This window comes from Martes martes (assembly GCF_963455335.1).
Source record: "Martes martes genome assembly, chromosome: 2".
In the NCBI taxonomy this organism is placed as follows: Eukaryota; Metazoa; Chordata; class Mammalia; order Carnivora; family Mustelidae; genus Martes; species Martes martes.
The window spans coordinates 109,148,935-109,169,699 of NC_137889.1; the positions used below are offsets into that span (position 1 = coordinate 109,148,935).

At 39.7% G+C, this 20,765-nt stretch overlaps 1 protein-coding gene across 1 annotated transcript in view; it reads left to right on the top strand.

Annotated features, from left to right (window-relative positions):
• Positions 1–20,765, top strand: part of EGF (epidermal growth factor) — a 96,901-nt gene that overhangs the window by 65,756 nt on the left and 10,380 nt on the right. Inside the window, exons 14-20 of the mRNA XM_080796935.1 lie at positions 1,433–1,600; positions 2,709–2,858; positions 5,916–6,026; positions 10,483–10,599; positions 11,285–11,410; positions 14,929–15,051; positions 16,307–16,451. Coding sequence (XP_080653061.1) covers positions 1,433–1,600; positions 2,709–2,858; positions 5,916–6,026; positions 10,483–10,599; positions 11,285–11,410; positions 14,929–15,051; positions 16,307–16,451 — 940 coding nt within the window. The remainder of the gene's footprint in view (positions 1–1,432; positions 1,601–2,708; positions 2,859–5,915; positions 6,027–10,482; positions 10,600–11,284; positions 11,411–14,928; positions 15,052–16,306; positions 16,452–20,765) is intronic.

The window sequence follows — 20,765 nt, forward strand, 5'->3', positions numbered from 1 at the left end:
ACGCATCTAGAATAGCCACATTCATAGAAAAAGTAGAATGATGTTTGCCAGTGACTGAGAGGGGTGGGAAATGGGAAGTTGTGGTTTAATGGATATTAGAGTTTCAGTTTTGCAAGATAAAAAAGTTCTGGAAGTTGGCTGCATAACGAAGTGAATGTACTTAACACTACTAAAATGTATGCTTAGGTTAAGATGATATATCTTATGTTAGAGGTATTTTGCCATAACAAAAAAACCTCATAGCTATATAAAAAATGTCTGTGCTGCATTTATGGCTTTAATTGGGAACAAAACTAAGATGCTTGTAATGGCTCTGGTCAGTAATGATGGATGGAGACTCATTGTCACCAGGACAAGTCATTTGAGTTTGCTGCCAGAAGAGGGAGACATTCATTCTAAGCCACCAAAACCACTGCTCATTTGCAAAAAAACTGGCCTGGGAAATGTGACTGAACATGATTAAATTTTCCAAATTTGGGGCTCCCTAGCTTTAGCCTCTAACCATTTGAGACAGTGTATTACAGCATTTCCCTGCTTACTATAAATACTTGAATATCTTATCAGGGCAGTTCCAGGGGCATGGAGAGGTGGGTTTGTTGAGGTGGGGTCAGAAGAGCCCCCTTAGGGGCTGATAGGAGCCATGAAAATGGAGGCAGTAGATAATAAATGACTTTTAATCAGCTTGGTCAAGATGGGAAGGAAAAAGACAAAAGGAAGCTAGAGGGGTCAAGGAGATGAGGATATTAATGAGCTAAGGGAAGGCAGCTAGTAGAAGGAAGAGAGTAAAGATATAAAAGAAAGGGATAATTAACAGAACAAGGTGTGAGAGAAGGCAGGAAGAATGAGACCAGGAGCACAGGCCAATGCACTAAAACTAGATAACAGGAGAGGCAGGAAAGGAGGTGGGGGTCCAATGCAGGGAAATGTGATGCTGGAGATGGGAATTTAAAGAGACTGTTATTGAGTTACTTCGAATTGTTAAAGGTCCTTACAACAACTTGCAAATTTAGCCTACTACTTATTGTTGCCACTTAAAATACAAGGAACCTAGTGGAAAAAAGAGGTAAAATAACTCACTGAAGTTTAGTCTGTAGTGACAGAATCACCAAACACAACATTGCTTTCCTAGCCTCTTCCTTCTTGATATTCTGTCAATCAGCCCACATTCTCCCATGCCCCCAAATGCTGTGTGACAATGTGAGCACCTCATACCACCGGCCTCCCCTTCTAGAACAAGGTTCCCTCACCATGTGGGTTTTCCCTGGTTCAGGCATAGGTAGTGGTGTGTGTCTTGCTTAGCAGCTATATTAAAGGAATGCTTGAGTGTGGGAATTGTGTGAGCATGTTGTAAGCCTTGTTCTTTTAAAAATATTCATGGCGAAGACAAGATGTACTTGTCTTGGATTCAAACTTGGACTTAAACTGCTTCCAGGGCACCCATTTGCTGTGGCTGTGTTTGAGGACCATGTGTGGCTCTCGGATTGGACTATGCCATCGGTAATGAGGGTGAACAAGAGGACGGGCAAAAACCGGGTACGTCTCCGAGGCAGCATGCTGAAGCCTTCATCACTGGTTGTAGTTCATCCATTGGCAAAACCAGGTACACTGGCCATGTCACACAGTGTTTCTTTGGCTGGCATCTGTAGCTATTTTAATTGATAGGAGAGGAGGAGGGTATGGCAATTCTCACTAATTTGGGTGGATGTTAAGATTTCCTGAGATTTGGATTGGGTTTAAACTGAGACAATCTGGTAATAAATTTGGGCTTTATCTTTCCATTCTCATGTTTGCTTCTCCTGACCAGCTTCTACTTAAGTTGGTCCTTTCCAAGGAGTCTTGGGTTAAGGGCACTGAGGGTGGGGATGAGGGATGGGGGGTGATTTAGATACTTGCAGTAGAAGCTTCTTTCTTGACTGGGGCATTTCCCTACCCCCCTGAGAGTGCCAGGGCCTGAACATCATCAGTGTCCTGTACTAACTTCCTTCTGGATTGTTGGTTTGACTAGATTATGAGTCAGCAAATAGGGATCATATCTGCCTAATGAGCTTCTTTTTTTAAAAAAAAAAAAAAAGGTTTTATTTATTTATTTGTCAGAGAGAGAGTACACACAAGCGGGCAGAGAGGCAGGCAGAGGCAGCGAGAGAAGCAGGCTCCCTGCTGAGCAAGGAGCCCGATGTGGGACTCAATCCCAGGACCCTGGGATCATGTCCTGAGCCGAAGGCAGCAGCTTAACCAACTGAGCCACCCAGGTGTCCCTGCCTAATGAGCTTCTTGAACAGAAGTACTAACTATACTGGGGCACCTGGGTGGCTCAGTGGGTTAAGCCTCTGCCTTCGGCTCAGGTCATGATCCCAGGGTCCTGGGATCGCATCAGCTCTCTGCTCAGCAGGGAGCCTGCTTCCCCCTCTCTCTTTGCCTGTCTCTCTGCCTGCTTGTGATCTCCTTCTCTCTCTGTCAAATAAATAAATAAAAATCTTAAAAAAAAAAAAAAGTACTGACTATACTCAATAAATATGCACAAGGTAATAACATTCCGAGCTGATCTTACAACTGGCTCCATTAGGAAATCTTCTGAAATAGATCTTGATATAGGCTCCATTTAGATACACTGAGATTTTCCCCCCCAAAAGCTGTACGCTGTGATCTGTTCAATGGCACTTTTTTTGATCTCCAAGCCCGTCTGTGAATGTACCTCTTTTCCCCACAAGGAGCACAGCTCTGCTTATATCAAAATGGAGGCTGTGAACATATTTGCAAAGAGAGGTTTGGAACTGCTCAGTGTTTGTGTCGTGAAGGTTTCGTGAAAGCCCCAGATGGCAAAATGTGTCTGGCTCTGAATGGCCATCAGATACCGGCAGGTAAGATGATAAATTGTATGGTTAAATTATCTTATTTTGGCTCAGGGATATAGTTCTGCATCAATCCTCATGCTTTTGCTGATGTTTAATATTTTGTTATTAAAAGCTTCCCTGCTTCGGGGCGTCTGGGTAGCTCAGTCAGTTAAGTGTCTGACTCTTGGTTTCAGCTCAGGTCATGATCACAGGGTGCTGAGATCGAGCCCTGCATTGGGCTCCATGCTGGACGTGGAGCCTGCTTAAAGATTCTCTCTCCCTCTGCACCCCCTACCTGACCCCCAAAAATGCTTTCCTGCTTTTAGGGATGCCGAATCTTTTTGTTTTGTTTTTCTGCTCTCATGAGTTTGGGCTTCTTATTAAAGACTAAATTCAGTTGACCTCCTCTAGTTGTAAAACTAACAAACAAAAGATACTATCCAAAACATTGAGTGCCAGTCTCCACCACTCCCTGGCATTTATAGTGGAGTGGCCCAAACTTGGGGGGGGAAAAATGCCAGCATTTGACCACCTCAGATAATGTTCAGAGACATTTTGTTTAGACATTTTATGGCCTCAATTTTAGAGGTAGTTATATACAATCCTACCACATAACTGGTCTTAATATGAAAAGCAAAGTCCTTTATAGTAAATAACTTTAGGATAGTAAATAAGTGTAGGGAATGTAGCCTGAGAAGGTTTGGATCCATGTTTAAAAAACTAAGTATGACTTTGAGGCAGAGGAAGGAAGAAGATATCAAATGTGATGTGTAGCGAGTAGTGCTGATCTGTTTCCCTTGAATGGGGATGAAAGCAGTATTAAAGATTTTTTTTAAATTGGTTTATCTAGTAGGCATGGTATAAGTTTGGTGATAGACAAGCAGCAAACACAAGGATTGATTATCCATGGACCAGAATTGGAAATTTTGGATTTTCAGAATTTTCCATGGATTGTTGCTTTAGAAAAACAGTTGTCAATATTTTTTGTTTTAGGACGCCTTTACACTCTTTTTTAAAAAAGATTTATTTATTTATGTTAGAGAGAGAGAGAATGCGCATGCGCTCAAATGTGTGTGTGAGGGGCAAGGGGCAGAGGGCGACTCCTCAAGCAGACTTTCCACTGAGCAGGAAGCCTGACACTGGGGCTCGGGGCCACCGCCCTGAGATCATGACCTGAGCCAAGATCAAGAATTGGACACCAGGTGTCACCCCAGGACCCTTTTCACTCCTAAACATGACTGAAAACCCCAAAGAGCTTTTGTTAATATGGGTTATATCTATCAATATGTATAATATTTGAAATTAAAACTTAAAGTTTAAAAAAATATATCCATATCCTTATAATAATATTCCAATATGTATGAGCATGACATATTTTTAGGGAAATAAATGAAATAACTATTTTCTAAAACAAAAATATACAGTGAGCATAATGGCACTGTTTTGCATTTATATCCTAATGTCTGGCTAAATATAGGGCAGATAGATTCTCATATCTGCTTCTGTGTGAAATCTGTTGCTTTGTTGTTTTGCTTGAAGCCTATGAAGAAAATCTGACCTCACACATGGATTAGGAAAAGAGGATTGATCATTTAAAAGCTTTTTCAGATGACTTTTTTGTGTATCTTCTTTCAATACTATGGCAGAACTGGACAGGTCGTAGTTTCTTAAACCATAGTTGCAGTGTGAATCTGAAGCCACACCAATAAACATTTTGTCACCAACTATGTTAAAATCCAGTGGTCTATTTTGTACTTTGAGTGACTCTTTTACCAATGCATGATTTTGTGGCGTCATGTTGGTCATATGAAAATATGGATTGCCTGAGTTGTGCTTATCTTCCAAATGTCACACACACATATAAATCACATTCATTAATTATTACCATCAAACTCATTAGACAGGCCTTTGAGTTTTGGTATTTTCAGTCAAGCTCAGGGTAGAGAAGAAAATTTTTCAAAATTCTACTTTTCACTTGGAAGCTGATATTTTATCATTAGCAATAAGTACTGTCAGTTGTTTTTCTTGAAATGACAGATTCACCTCATTTTTGAGAAAATGCTTGCCAAATTTCTAAGTGTCCATAACAAACTCTGTCAGTCAGCCTTCCAAATGAAAATTATGTTCAATGTAAAAAGTTAGTTTCAGCTTGCAGTTCAAAGAGTACACAGTGCTTTTCCTCCAGATGACCAGACAACCATCGTCACTTCATAATGTACCCAGAATGTTTTATATATACTTCCCATTTTATTATATAGAATTTTAAAGAGCCAAGTATTCCATGGTTGAGATTTTAAAAAATGAATAATACTTAACTGCTTCATCATGGCTCTTCTTAAGTGAGACAGGATTTGTTTGTGTATGTGTGTATGTGAATGTGTACAGTGAAGAACATGACTTTTAGTTGAGTTTAGTGCCATAGACTTAATTCATGTTAGGATGCCACCAGTCTTACCCAATGTCCAATGTCACATGTATTTGCATTTTGTGAAAATAGTTTTGACCTTATGGACTCTGTGCATGCAATGGGAACCTGGGGTCCAAGGACCACACTTTGAGAACCTAGTGTTTTAGGAGATCCATTTTTCCTATGTACTACGGAATTGCATAGGTCCCATACCTATGTTAAATTATGACTTGTTTATACCCTTACACATTTCTAAATACAGGTTAAAATAAGTATTGAAAGCAGCCTAAAGGAGGAGTATACATGGAAGGCAGGTTGGGGAAATCATCTTATTAATTTGTCCTTAGTGATGGTGGGTTGTGATTGTGAGTTGATAATGTCCATTAGGATTTTAGTATTCTACTCTTATTGTATTTGCCGGTACCTAAAAGAGTCCTGTCTTTTTGCTCTCTGGCTCCCCCAACCCTCAACCATCAAGTGCTCTGGGAGAAACTGGGAGGGTATGGTATAGCGGGCAAGATTTTCTAAGTCACCAAGACACCGCTAGTTTCCCTGAATGCTCTTACTGTACAAGTAAGTCTAAACTTAAACAAACAGCACACAGCCATAGATATAAATTAAGTCAAAATTTCTTGATCATAAAAGGTAAATTAACCGTATCTTTTGATCTTCACTAGGTAGTGAAGCAGATCGAGGGATGCCATTGGATGTTTCATCCAGGAATAGAGGATCTGAAGATAGCATTACAGAATCTCAGAGTTTGCTAGTGGCTGAGATCATGGTATCAGGTATGAATGAGGAATTCTCCAACATAGCTTTGGTTCCAACAATTTCCAGCCTACTAGTTAGAATCCTGAATTAGCTCTCTAACTTTGGCTAAGTGTACACAAAACAAGTGAAGCCAAACTTTGGACTCAAACTTTGATCCTTTTTTTCTGAACCATGTGCCTGAGGAAGATAGCACCATGTTAGACTGGACATGAATTTACTCATTGAGAGTCTTTGAGCTGAAACTTCTTTGAAGAAATCTAACTTGGAAACAAAGCTGAAAAATAAGATGGAATAGAATCAAGTGTGTCCCCATCTATACCTAGTAATTTTGATATTTAGCCCATCTAGCTAGACTTTCCTTAGTGTGAAAAGTAGATAGTAACTGATAAGCAAATATGGGTTGGTTGCTTCAGCTGCTCCAGAGTTTACAAAGAGCAAATATTAGAATTGTGTTCTATATTGCACATTTATCACCAGAATGCTAAATAATTTGTTTAGTATGTAACAACTTCAGGGAGCCTAATTCTTTTATACTCTATATTTACTCATGAGGTCAATGGTTTTCAAACTGGGCTTCACTCAGCCCTAGAACCTCTGCAAGCCTCACCTCTTCTTCACAGCTCTCTACCTGTAATCAGCAAAGATCTCCTTTGAAACACTGTATTTATTTATATTTCTAGGATTTTATCTTAGCAAAGTATCTATGGCTAAAAATAAGTTTGAAAGCTCCACATTAAGACCTTAGATACAATTAAAGTGCTTATTCAACTTTTGTGGTCTACGGACTACTTTACCTGTGTGGGAGACCTGGAGACCTCTTCCCTTTCCTATTATAAGAACTTATCAGTACAGGGGCGCCTGTGTGGCTCAGTCAGTTAAGTGTCCAACTCTTGATTTCAGCTAAGGTCATGATCTCAGGGTTGTGATGTCAAGCCCTGCATCAGGCTCCCCACTGGGTGTGGAGCCTGCTTAAGATTCTCTCTCCCTCTCTCGGTCCCTCTACCTTCTGTCTCAAAAAAAAAAAAAAAAAAAAAGGATTTATCAGTAAGATAAAATACACAGATACACAGAGGTGGATATTTTTGGTAATTATAATTTGTCTGGAGCTTTAGAGATTACTAAGTACTTTCCCTCTAAATTGATTTAAAAAAAAAAAGATTTCTTTATATATTTGAGAGGGGGTTGGGAGTGGCAGAGGGAGAGGGAGAGGAGAGAGAATCTCAAGCAGACTCCCTGCTGAGCACAGAGCCCGATCTCACAACCCCAAGATCATGACCTGAGCCAAAATCAAGAGTCGGAAGCTTAACTGACTGAACCACACAGGCACCCCTCTAATTTGATTCTGACCACTACCCATCACTTTACAGATTTGAAAACCGAGACTAAGATATATTAAGGTAATGACTTTACCAAAGATTTTTGAAAATTATGACCAAATAATTAACTCATATCAAGAAAAAGCCTAGAAAACACTAGCACATTAGGAATATTACTCATTCAGTGATTATTTATTTGCTACATGCTGTGCTAAGCACTAGGGATACAATGATGAGCTAAATACAGACCTGTTCTCCAAGGTCATAGTCTGAAGTTGAGAAAAATAAATGATGGGATAAAACAATATAAATAAATATTAGCAGTATTGAGAACCATTTCAAAGTTGCTAAGAATCCCTAAATGTTCACAGAGCATGTTTTGAAAGACTAAATGTTTGGGAGACTCAAAGACCAAGGTAATGAGAGATAGTAAATTGGGCACATGGGTGGGAGAGGGGAGTGATGAGATGCCCAAATATTTGGAAAACACATTACTGTATTAAAGGCTGCGTTTGGCTTCATACCTGAGACTATACTCTACCTTGTGCAAAATGGATGGAAATGACTGTCTTTGTGAGAACTGCCTCCTCTTTCCATATCTGATTGAGTTCTATTTTGTCTTAGTCTATAAAGTTTTAGTTCTAGTGGTGGTAGGCTAAGGGGTCATATTTGTATTTTGTAGTGAGATTTCATTTAAACAAAGTATCTATGCTAAAAACGAATTTGAAAACTCTAGAATAGATTTTAGGTTAGGATCAATATCTCCTTATTCCCCAAAGACATACAGACTGCTACGTAGCAAGTAGATCTGTCTACAACAAGGCAAAGAAATTCAATCATAAAAAGATTTCCTTGTCAAGTTTACTGAAATAATGAGTTTTTCTAAGTTCATGAATAAAATGAAAAATTCTGAACATGGCCTGTTGGGTGCTAGCTGAGCTAGTCCTTACACACCTCACCAGCCTCTGTGTGGGCCTTTTTGTCCTCGACTTTCTCTGGCCGGCTTCGGTCACACGGGCCTTGCCTGTAACAGACAGATGCTGTGTTCCTAGCCCACAGCGCTCTTTCTACACCCATCTGAGTCCTATGTATTCTTCAGATCTCAGCTTCAGATCCCACTTAGAAAGCTTTTCCTAGTCTCCTAAGTGGGTGAGATGAGAGTCATTTCATCTCCCTTAGAACCTGGTGTTGTTTCTTGATAGTGTGTGTTGCACCTGTACTTCAATAACTAATTGTACAAGACAGCAGAGGCCTTGTCTGTATTCTCCATCACTGTATTTTTGGCTCATATTAGGATCTGGTGTGCGATAGGTACTTTTTAAAAAATTAATTTTAGTAGTTTAACTAATAGGCCGTGGATTCTTTTTCTAATGTCATAAGGCTAATTCTAATTCAGACTGTCACAATAGTCTTCTTTTTTATCATCCTTATTTACATATGTATAAAATTTATTATTCTCAGTTTTTTTAAAATCATTTTTTCCTCAGTCCTTACAATTATCATTTGAAGTAGACTGGATAAAAATTGTCACCCATATTTTGCAGAAGAGGGATGTGAAACCCAGGCACTTATTCCTTCCAGAGCCAGCTTGTGTCAAAAAGAACTTTGGCTCTAGCCCATCCCCCAACCCCCAACAGCATATCCAGTGCTTTTCATTATGCAAAAGCTGCCTTGGGGTTTGCAAGTTACCAAATAAATCCTGAATTATATTCTAACTTAAGGCAGTTCTGCAAGTGATTTAAAATGTCTTGGGTAATTGGATCTTGTCCACCATACACTGAGCAGCCTAGTGACTTGAGAGCTAGTCTTCCAAATAAATGCCAAATCAAATGGATAATTGATTTAGTCTGAACTTATCCATCTTGAAGAGTCATGAGTGACAGGAGATGACCAAGCAAGAATGAAGGGCATGTGTTCCTGCATGAGAAATCTCACTCAAATAGCCAAGCAAATCAAATGCAATGACCTAACGTCTGCATTTACACGGGACCTGAATCCTCCTGTGATCATCTAACTTTCTTTAATTTATGGGCAAGTTTAGAGGACTTCTTTTACCTCTTCTGTATTCAGGTAAGCAAACTCACCAGTGAATAGAGAGATGATAGTTTATATCCTGCTGTGGTAGGTCAGATCCCCCCAACTCCAACTGCGGCATTTGGAGAATGATCATATACATAAGTAGTTAAAAGAAAAAAAAAAAAATTGCTCATGTTTATGGCTCAACATGCAGCTCTGTCCCCCGGGGCATTTGCATTTCAATGGAGTATGAAATGAAACGATCCATTTACAGAGTTTAGTTTACATGGTTCATGACTTTGTAAAAGTGCCTTGAGGTTTGCAAGTCACTGCATAAATCTTGACAATAACCATACATTGTGTCATACATATTCTCATATATGAGACATAATTTTAGTAAATTGACAATAAATCTTTTTATTGCATCTTGTATGATTGTAATAAATTCTTATTTATTGTATCTCTGCCATGTTGGTACCCAGATCTACTTGTTAAATATTAGTCTGTGTCTTCTGGGGGCATAAGAATATATTGACCCCTATTGTATGTCCTAATGGTTGAGAATTCTCAAACAATGAAACTTTTGATATTTGAGCCCATTTACTCCTGGAAATTTTATAGTTCAAGTTTGCAAATGCTTTTTAAAAAATTATAAACAAGGGGCACCTGGGTGGCTCAGTGGGTTGAGCCTCTGCCTTCGGCTCAGGTCATGATCTCAGGGTCCTGGGATCGAGTCCCGCATCAGGCATTCTGCTCAGCGGAGAGCCTGCTTCCTCCTCTCTCTCTCTCTGCCTGCCTCTCTGCCTACTTGTAATCTCTCTCTGTCAAATAAATAAATAAAATCTTAAAAAAAAAAATAAAAAAAATAAAAAATTATAAACAAGTTCACACAAGGCTCTTTGAATACCAATAGTTCTTTAAGACTAAAGATTTACTGAAAGCATATAAATGGGAGCATATAGCTTATGGACCCTTTAATATAGATATAGCTTAGAGGTCAACTAATTGTTTCTCTTTGGAGGTTAACCTGTCTGAGAACTCAGGAAGGAAGTGTTAGAATGTTCTGTAGAACCCAAAACATTCAAGCCCATTTTTCCTCTAAGGTCTGCAAATAATCTGATGGGGTTCTCGCTCTTTGCAGATGCTGATGACTGTGGTCCTGGGGGATGCAGTTCACAGGCTCAGTGTGTTTCCGAGGGAGAAAATGCTACATGTCAATGCTTGACAGGATTTACTGGGGATGGAAAAGTATGTTTTGGTAAGAGCAAAGGCCAATACATGTATCTGGAAAATAGGGAACCAGAAACATTCTTTCAGATAATACTGATTCAAAATCTCCAGAGGATTTACGTAATCAGCTGGATAGAATAAATTAGTTGATATTAGCTAAAATGACAATGAATGGCATATCTAGAAAATATGAAACATATAATATGTTGTTATATTAGAATTACATGATATATGCAGTTGATATTAAGGAGAAAATTTTATAATTAGTTTTAGAAGCATGAATTTGAGCTTGAGTCAAATTTATAATTTCACCAGTTACAATAAGAACACAAATTCCCCCTCCTAAAAGCTGAGGTCTTAAGTTTAAGTTGAATAAATTGGTTGTGCTGGATAGGTTTCTGTATTATATTGAGCACCTTGAAATTTTAAGTTAGTGATTACTGTAAGAATCTCAGTTTTTATCATCTGCAACCCTGGCCCAATGTGATTTATTTACATATACTTAGCTAAGCAGACACCTAAACAATCTGTAAAAATTGGTTTGGACGTGAACTTTAAGACCAAGCTACAAAGTTTGCATTGCATTTGAAAACAGTATCTGAAAGCGGTTGAGTGATTGGTTGTATGAATGCTTATACTTCTGTTTTTCCCATGATTCTCATTTAATGCCAGGATTGTCTACATATTTCACTAGTTAATTGTTTTGCCTGCAGATATAGATGAATGTGAGACGGGCATCACAGTTTGCCCTCCCACCTCCTCTCAGTGCATCAATACTGAAGGTGGCTATGTCTGCCGGTGCTCAGAAGGCTACCAAGGCGATGGGATTCACTGTCTTGGTAAGAGAGCGTGTGTGCCAAGGGAGGAGGCCAGAGGCAGGCCTCAGAGAATGGGGAAATGCTGTGGGTGTGGTGGGTCGAGAAAGGACAGGATATAATATAAGTGCCACCCATGTTAACGCTCAAAGAGAAGTTATGTGAGCTGTTCAAACTGACATAGGTCGATTCTGGATGAACAGTCAAGTTTGTGCCCTTGTGCTAGAATGGGACTAGCTTCAAGACGCTGCAGAGGTTGTGGGTCCCTCTGCCTTTCTCATTCTTTCTCTGGAGTTGAGTGACGCCAGTGCCCATTAATACTCCACACCTCGAGCCATCATGGCGGGGAGTCGTACAGCATTTTCGTTATCCCTGGATTTTGCAGGTGAGCCACAGTGAACTGCAGAGCTGAGGGAGCCTTGTTGGAAGGCTCTGGGCCTAAAGGAAAGGGGGGCGTGGTTCTGTGAAAGGGCTCACAGGACGGCTCTGGATGAGTGTCAGTAGATGGGAGATGCAAGCCACTGACATTCTGATACAAGGAAAGAGTGATTAAGATGTCTTTCATAATCACCGTCCTCTGCCAAGGTCTGGGTGTGGCTTCTGGGTTGGGAGCTCACTTAATGGCTGTCTCATACCCTGCCAGGTGTCAGGAACATAGCAGTGCCCCACAGGTAGGGACCTGCCTGAAGCCATCCTAACCCCGTGAAGTGCTTACCTGGAGTTTAACAGGGCTTTCACATGTCCCTAACAGTATTTTCTTTGCCTTCTGAAAACACGCAGATCTTTTCACGGTGAGGGGCAGATGACCTGATAAGAAACTGAAATGATACTGCTTTCTCCCACATGCTGAGGTTAAATATGAACCATCAGTCACAACTACCAAGTTTTTTGGAGCTGGCTGGTTTAAATCAGACCTTTATCAGATTAGTTTTGTGGAGTCCACAGTCATTTGTAAATAGTCTTTTAAGCACATAGTTGGCTGTCAGTCAAGAAAATGTCACTGCTTTAATTAATCAGGCTCATAGATAATTTAGACAAATAGGCTTTATATTTAATTTACTTTGAAGAAGAAAGAAGGTATGCCTTTTGGATGTTTAAACTCATTAAACTCCGGATTCAGTATTACTAACCTATTTCCTTCCAGCAGTGAACACGTAACAGGGTATCATGGCGCAGCCTGCCTGGAGGCAAGGAGTCCTCAGGCCACAGGGAAGAATGGGCTGATTCCTGTTATCTCTCTCTCTCTCTTTCTCCCTCTCTTGTGTTCCTTCCCCTCTTCCTCTCCTGCGATCTCTGCCTCACTCTCCCTCTCTCCTTCTTCCCTTCCTCCTTCCAGATATATGTAGATATAGTGCTTTACCTTGTGCTTGGAACATAATAAATGCCACATAAAAATAATAAGTTATTCTTATTCTTAGGAGTGGTTGTGTTTCTTGACCAAGAGTATACCTTTGTTCTTAGTTCTTGGAAAAGCTCTGTCTCTCAAGGTTCACAGAGATTATAGAAATTATAGAGAAAGAGAGATTACAGAGATAAAGAGATTATAGAGATTTCATAGAAATTATAGTAGGAAGTAAGTAAAAAAAAAAAAAGACTCAGTTTGAGTCATTTGGGATAGCAGTCCAATGTGACAAATATTTATTTGGCAACTATCAATGCAGAGACATAGTGCTCGGAAGCGTGAGGAAGAGCAGAATGATGAAGGTAGTGCTTGCTTGCGAGAAGAGTAGGACCTGAGAGACAGGGAGCTGTGATAAGTGGTGAAGGCGGGGTATGCATTTTGAGAGAAGTAAAAACTACAGTGAAAGTTCCCAACTGGAAGAATATCTGTTTGAGGTATTAAGAAAACTTCATGAAGGAAGGATCACTGTGGATGGACGGAGCATGAGGAAATTTTCATTAGGCAGAAATGAGAAGGAATGGGGAACATTCCAGGTACAAACATATGACAGGTCTATTTGGGGCGTAGAGAATAGCCTACATGAGCACTAAGTATAGTGTATGTGAACTAGATGGCCTTTCTGCTGTGGTTTGAGGATGGGGGACCTGGTGTCTCTTCCTTTCCTTATAAGAACTTCAATCCTATTGGATTAGGGCCTCACTCTTATGGCCTCATTTCACTTTAATTACTTCCTGGAAGGCCCCATCTCTAAATATAGTCACGCTGGGGGTTAGAGCTTCAACATAGAGATTTGGGGGGAGATACAATTTAGTTCATAACAGGTGGGTTGGAGTACATATGTAGAAGACTAGAAGTTGAGGGTCATTAGGGTTTTATTTCTCTAGACCAACCCTATCTAATAGAACTATAATATATGTTACCTATATAATTTTAAATTTGCAAATAGCTCCATTACAAAAAGTACAAAGAAATAGGTGAAATTAATTTTTATTTTATTAAGCTGAACATATCCAAGATATTAACATTTTAATATGTAATCAATATAAAAATCATTGAGATATCGTTTTAAATTTTATTTTTTTTCAGTGATCCAAAATTCACTTTTTTTGCATTATACCATATTTTACATTCTTTCTTATTTTAGTCCTAAGTCTTCAAAATCTGCTAAGTGTTTTACACTTACAGCATATGTCATTATAGACCAATCGCAGTTCAGGTGCTCACACACCCACACAGACGCACATACAGATGGTGATGGCTACCATATTGGGCAGCTCAGTTCTAGGCAACAGAGCGTTTGAGTCAAGGGGTGCAGTGATGGGAGATGTGGTTTAGGATGTTAATCTGGCGCCCTTGTTTAGGAGTAGAGTGGGGGAGAAATGGTATGCAGGGAACGTGGGGAGGCTGTCTTATAGTAATGTAAAATTGAGGAGAAGAAGGATTTAAATGTTAGGCTGGTGGTAATTGAGAAAGAAAATAGTAGTAGTTGGGAAAGAAAGGGTTGACTTAATTTATGTTTATGCAGAAAAAAAGCAGAAATGTCTTATATGCTCTAAATGTATATCAATGAATGGATGTCTATTGGCAAAAGTTAAGAACGAATCTTCAGGATCTGATTTTCTAAATGTTTGCCTAGAGCTGGTTTACCAATCTCCAACCTTCCCACTGAACTGCATGTTGGGATGTCTCCTTTCCTCCCAAGCACTGAGAAAACATTCAGCCTTATTTCAGGAGTTTAGAACACCTGAATGGGCAGGCAGCTGAGGGACCCACTTCATCCTTCATCCAGCATTCATAATATAATTTTTTTTAAGATTTTATTTATTTGAGAGAGAAAGAGAGAGTGAAGGAGATCACAGAGGGAGAAGCAGACATGCTGCCGAGCGGAGAGTCCGGGGTGGGGCTCGATCCCAGGACCTGGGATCATGACCTGAGCCGAAAGCAGATGCTTAATTGACTGAGCCACCCAGGCGCCCCATAATATAATTTTTTAATAAAAAAATACAGAGGGTCTGAGAGTGTGCAGCATGGGAGAGGTTGAAGCTGCTCCCTTCCCAGAATGTTGGCTTTTCCAATAATATAACCCTTTGTCCTCCTCTGTACCTCACTTTTCTCTTCCATACTCCCTTTTTCCTGGCAGATATTAATGAATGCCAATTGGGCAGGCACACCTGTGGGGAAAATGCCACCTGTACAAATACGGAGGGAAACTACACCTGCATGTGTGCCGGCAGCCTGTCTGAACCTGGGCGGATATGCACTGGTAGGTTGGTGGGTGGTCTAGGGCCAAGGAAGGGACTTAATTCTGGAAAATTCTATACCCCAATGTATTTGCTCTGAAGAGTCTAGAAATTATTTGATTCAACCAGGCTGGTGAGTTTACGTTCCTGATTAGGTGGATGCTGAGCTTGGGAATGTGAAGTAGTCCAAGTTTTCTTAATTTAATAACATCTGGAAGAAATTCCTTTCTTATTACTTACAATTCAAAAGGTGGGAATGCAGGTGGTTCTCTTTAACTATGAGACCAATGTCTTAATTTGTGATATTGATTTCTGGGGCTGCTGGAAAACCTTTGAAGGTCAAGTCAGGTCAGGAAAGATGTCTGGACCCTTAGCATTTTGAATCACATTTAAAGCTTTTCAAATATTACCTTAAAACATTAGTATTTCTTGATCTGAATTAGAACTTCAGCTCTTTTTTCTTTTTTTTTTTTAAATGTTAATGGTCAACTTCTGCTTTCTTGAGACTCTCCCCAAATGGCAGTATTTTCTCACAACCTGTACCCTAGAAGGGGAGCTGGTTTCACCTCAACCCTGGAAACCAGGATCGGGGTCTCTTTCACCACCACTCCCAGCAATTTACCTGTGTCTGCTCTGCAAGCACGAAACATCTTAAGAAAGGAAATTTCAGGACTTACTTGGGTCTCTTTTTTTAACACATTATTTTTCTCAGATAATTTGCTCTTCTTAAAGGTATTGAAAGACTGCTAATATTTATATAGTCAGCTACACACCCTGATGATTTCCTTTTAAAGAGCAGACAACCATTCAATAAAAGGGACTTGGCCACTTTGACATGCCCTCTGTTACGGTAAAGTTTCTATTCTGTCAGACTTACCAGTCTGGTCTTTGAGGGCTCCTCTGATATTTACATCATTTTTAGAAGAAAGCATTGTGTGGGAGAAGTTTTTGAGGCTTCCAGAATACTGGGGGTAAGTGACTGGTCACTGGTAAAAGACCAGTGACTCGGGATTCATGCAGTCATTTAGAATTGATCGTTTCCTCGCTTGCCTCCAATATGCTTTCTGTCAGATAATACTGAAGCTGAAGAAAGAATGGCTGGTTTCATGGTGAATGACGTGAAGTCTGGTTAGGAAGATGAAAACTGGAGTTGCTTCTGAGTTCTTGTCACTAAAAGACACTAGATAACAAATTGTTCACAGAGACTAGTTCTGGATATTGATCCCTAGAAGACCTAATCGCTTCAGAAAGTGAATGTAATGTCTTTGATTCTTGTAGACTCTACTCCCCCTTCTCATCTCATGGAGGACGGCCACCATTCCGTGAGAAATGGTTTCCGGGAATGCCCCCCGTTCTATGATGGCTACTGCCTCCATAACGGTGTGTGTATGTACATTGAAGCAGTTGACAGATACGCATGCAAGTAAGTCAAGCTGTCTTTGTGACGGCACAGAGATATGGGACTGAAGTCCATAACTTTTAGGTAATTCATAAAATTCATATCAAGGAGATTTTTTCTATAATTGGGTTTTTGCCAGGGAAAAACATATAAACACGTATATAAATTGTGGCGTGTGTGTGTGTGTGTGTGCGTGTGTGTCTGTGTACATACTGCACCCTCCTTGTGTATATAAATATACATTTAAAGAATTGGCAATTTTCCCTTTTACTTAACTTGGTGTTGCTACTGCTATAGTCTGGGGCTGAAACCTCTTGTTCTGGCTGAAAACTTAGGTTTGTGAAAGAATTCCTTGAAACTTGGATTTATTTTCTGCCGCATGTGTGGACAACATCCACAATATGTTTCTGAATTTACAAAAAGGTTATATATACACACTGGACTTCTTACCCTCAACTTTCAAAACTGGAAAAAAATTATTTTTCTTCAGTTTCTAATAGTTGGTGTTTACACTTCTGTTGCTTAGTAACAATTGCTGGAAGTGGCCCCTGCTTCTGTTTGTTCCCTTTTTGTCCACATGACAGTTTCACAGTGGGCACCTCCAACTGAAAAGTAGGTTTGAGGGTGACGGAAATTATAGGTCCTCCCACCATACTTACCCAGAAGACACTTTCCTGGCAGCAATACCTAGTTCTGCATCAAATTTTACTCTTATGGATTTCATGTTTTCAAGTCAATCAGAGGGAACTGGTAGGTCCTGAAGAATAAATGGGTCCCCTGTGGCTAGACTACTGACTCACTGATAATTTTCTCTGTGCCTGAGGAAGAAGTGATAAAATATTCTGATCTTCATGAATAGAAGCTATAAGCTTAAAGGCTTTTATTATTTTATGAATAATAATCAGCAGAAATATAGTCTAAATTGTTAGAAGAACAAGTTGTATTCTGTGACAAAGTGAATGGCCTTGCATTATAAATCACGTCAGCCAGACAAAAGTGATGAAAAATGCTCATGACTGTTATTGAAACTGACTTAAATCTCATAGAATTCTACCCTCATGTTCATATTTGCATGCTGTAATTTCCCACCCTAAGATGAATCCAATCTTCACAATAGTTGTCCTTGATTTTTATAATGAGAATCAAATTTTTTCATGTTCATGGTTCCTTATTATCCAAAACAATGAAATTATGAAGATAAATGTCCTACTTTATTAGATTGTGGTTTGTTTTTCTCTATGATACTTAAACTTTAGATTATAAGAGACATTACAATGGTGTGAAGGGTACTTCACAATTATGAATTGCATTTAGTAGATTATTTTCACTTGACCTGATAACATCAATTCATTAAATGATTTATGAACTCTTTAGTACACTGCTTTTCTTTCTGTCATTAAATCCTGATGAAAATATCTTATTCCCTGATAATGTTTTAAACATGAGTTGCTACAAAATGACAATTAAACTAGAGATAACACTCACATTTAAGGACCTTTAATCAAAAGCAATATTTAAAATATCACCAGAGGTCCCATTAGTCTAGGTCGTAACTTTGTTTTTGAATTTTACATTTAATAAAAATGTGGTTTAATCAGACATCCAACGCTTTCCTCCTTTTGCCTCGATGACTTCACCTTGTATTTTTAAAATTCTATCGTGACACATCTCTAGGAATGCTCATCAGCTCTAACTTTTATTAGAAACACTTGATCAGCATCATTCTGCAGAGTGTTCTCAAAACTGTGAGAAGGTTTATAAAGGGCTGCTCTTCTTTCCTTGCTTGAAGGCATTGGAAGCCCCTCCCCCCATACAGAGATCCCCTGGCTGTCTGGGGTGCAGAGAATGTGAGAACTGAAGTCCCCATGCCCCACATCTTCCTCAAAGGTTCCCTGGTCTGGACATTCTCAGAAGACCAAACCTCCTGAGCTAACAGGAGATCCTTATTCATTCTGGTTTGGCTTTAAACCAGCCCACACTCTTCTGGCCAGGCTCTTGAGACCAAGCGGCCCCAACACCAGTGCTGTGAAAGGTTGCATGAAAAAAGAGTTGTGTGGTCAGATCAGTCTGAGAAATGTTATATACTCTAGCCCTCAGTTCTTGATCACAGTACACCACAATGTGGAGTCTTGTTGACCTTCCTTCAGAATTTCTTGAAATTATTTGACCAACTAAACAGATTTGAATAATTTATCGGAATAACTAAACCCAGAAATCTTTTGCTTGGTTTAACCAAAGTAGTTGATAACCCAAAGAACTAGTAGGGAGGACCCATCTATGTGAAATGCTGGCCGACTGGTTTGGGTCATGTATGGCTCAGAGAGGCCCTGATACTACAGCTTGCTTTTGCTCCCCAGGACTCTTGCACATGTGACTGACATATTCCTTGAGACCCTAAAGTCTCTGAGATTCATATCCAACAGATTACAAGTGGCTGCTAGGCATTGATAATAAATGACTATAACCAAGATAGCTAGAATTAAAACAGTACCCAGGAAAGCCTGGAATAACTTGACGGTCCTTTTATACTTCCTACACTCAGATCCTGTCATCTCTTTCATGATGTGTTCTAGAAGAATAGCTTTTCAGAGGTGCATAGAGCTTAAAAGCCTTTTTGGAAGTAGCCCAATGTAGTAGAAAGAACACAGGCTTTGAAATCAGAAAACCATTTGGATCAAACCTGCCGTTCACTGGCTAAGAGCAAAAAGACAAAAAATAACAAGTATTGGAAAGGATGTGGAGAAAAAGGAGCCCTCATACACTGTTGGTGGAAATATAATTGGCATAGCCACCGTGGAAAACTGTATGGAATTTCCTCAAAAAGTTAAAAATAGAAATACCATATGATCCAGTAATTCTATTGGGTATTTACCCAAAGAAAAGGAAAACACTAATTCAAAAAGATATGTACACCCCTATGCTTATTGTAGGATTATTTACAATAGCCTCGGTATAGAAATAACTGAAGTGTCCATTGATATGTGAATTGATAAGGAAGACGTGTGTGTGTGATGGAATATTGTGCAGCTACAAAAAAAGGATGAGATGTGCCATTTGAGATAACATCTCAAATGTATGGACCTAGAATGTATTATGCTAAGTGAAATAAGTCAGACTGAGACAGACAAATGCCATATAATTTCACTCCTATATGGAATCTTAAAAAATGAATAAACAAAAAAGAGGCAGAATCAGACCTGTAAATACAGAGGACAAACTGATGGGGGGGGGGCAGGTAGAATGGGTGAATGGAAGTAGGAGATACAGTCTCCTAGTTATGGAATGAATAAGTCACAGGAATAAAAGGCATAGCATGAGGGGTAGCATCAGTGATACTGTAATAGTGATATGTGGGGACAGATGGCAGCTACATTTGTTGTGAGCAGAGCAGAATGCATAAACTTGTCACACTGTTATATCGTACTCCTGAAACTGATATAACATTGTGTGTCAGCTATATTCAACCAACCAACCAACCAACCAACCAACCAAATCCCTGCCATTCATCAGCTGTATGACCTGGTGCAAATTACTTAACTCCGTTGAGCCTTACTTTTCTTGTCTGTAAAATGGGAATCTGCTATTGAAAGGAAAATGAGTAAAAGTGCCTAACACAGAGTCGGATACAGAGTGCTTAACAAATGCTAGTTTCTTCTTCTTCTCTCCTAATGTGACTTTCCAGTGCTCTTATGGCCAACTCAGGGTAGAACTGGGACTAGGACTGAGATCTGCAGCTGCTTTAGCTCGTGCTTTTTCCCTTGCTGTCTCTTCCCACCGTGGGGACCTGTATCCATTCCCTGGGCATTCATTCCTCCGGATCCTTTTTCAGTGAGGTGCGGATAGAGAATCGAGCCAGGGCTGAGCTGGGAGGAAATTCCTAACAAGTGAGCAGCTCTAAATACTTAAGAGGGTATTTTTGAAGTTTATGCTCCTGTGAAGAGTAGTAGAATACAATGGTACCCGAGCTCCCATAATTTCTGGAAGTATACATTCCCAGTAGATGGCAGCATTGTTTCATTTACTTTTATCTACGCGGTCACAGCGCGTGGTGGTGACTGGTGATGCTAGTTACGGTTTCGCTCATGAAACACCGTGAAAGCCCCTTTTCTTCCATTTAGTTTTTTCTCCTTTGAAGAAAGTATTCAAACCAAACATTCATGGGTCGCCACTGAGACCTTTTCCCTTGGGCCAGTGGTGATTTTTTTTTTTTTTTTTTTTTAAAGAAAAGGGTTTCCTTGGCTGATGTGGCTGTCCTTCCTGTTCAGAGACTGCCTGTTCTTTTACAAGCCTGGTCTCAAGTGAGGGACTCTGCCTTCAAATTCTTCCTTCCTTTGACCT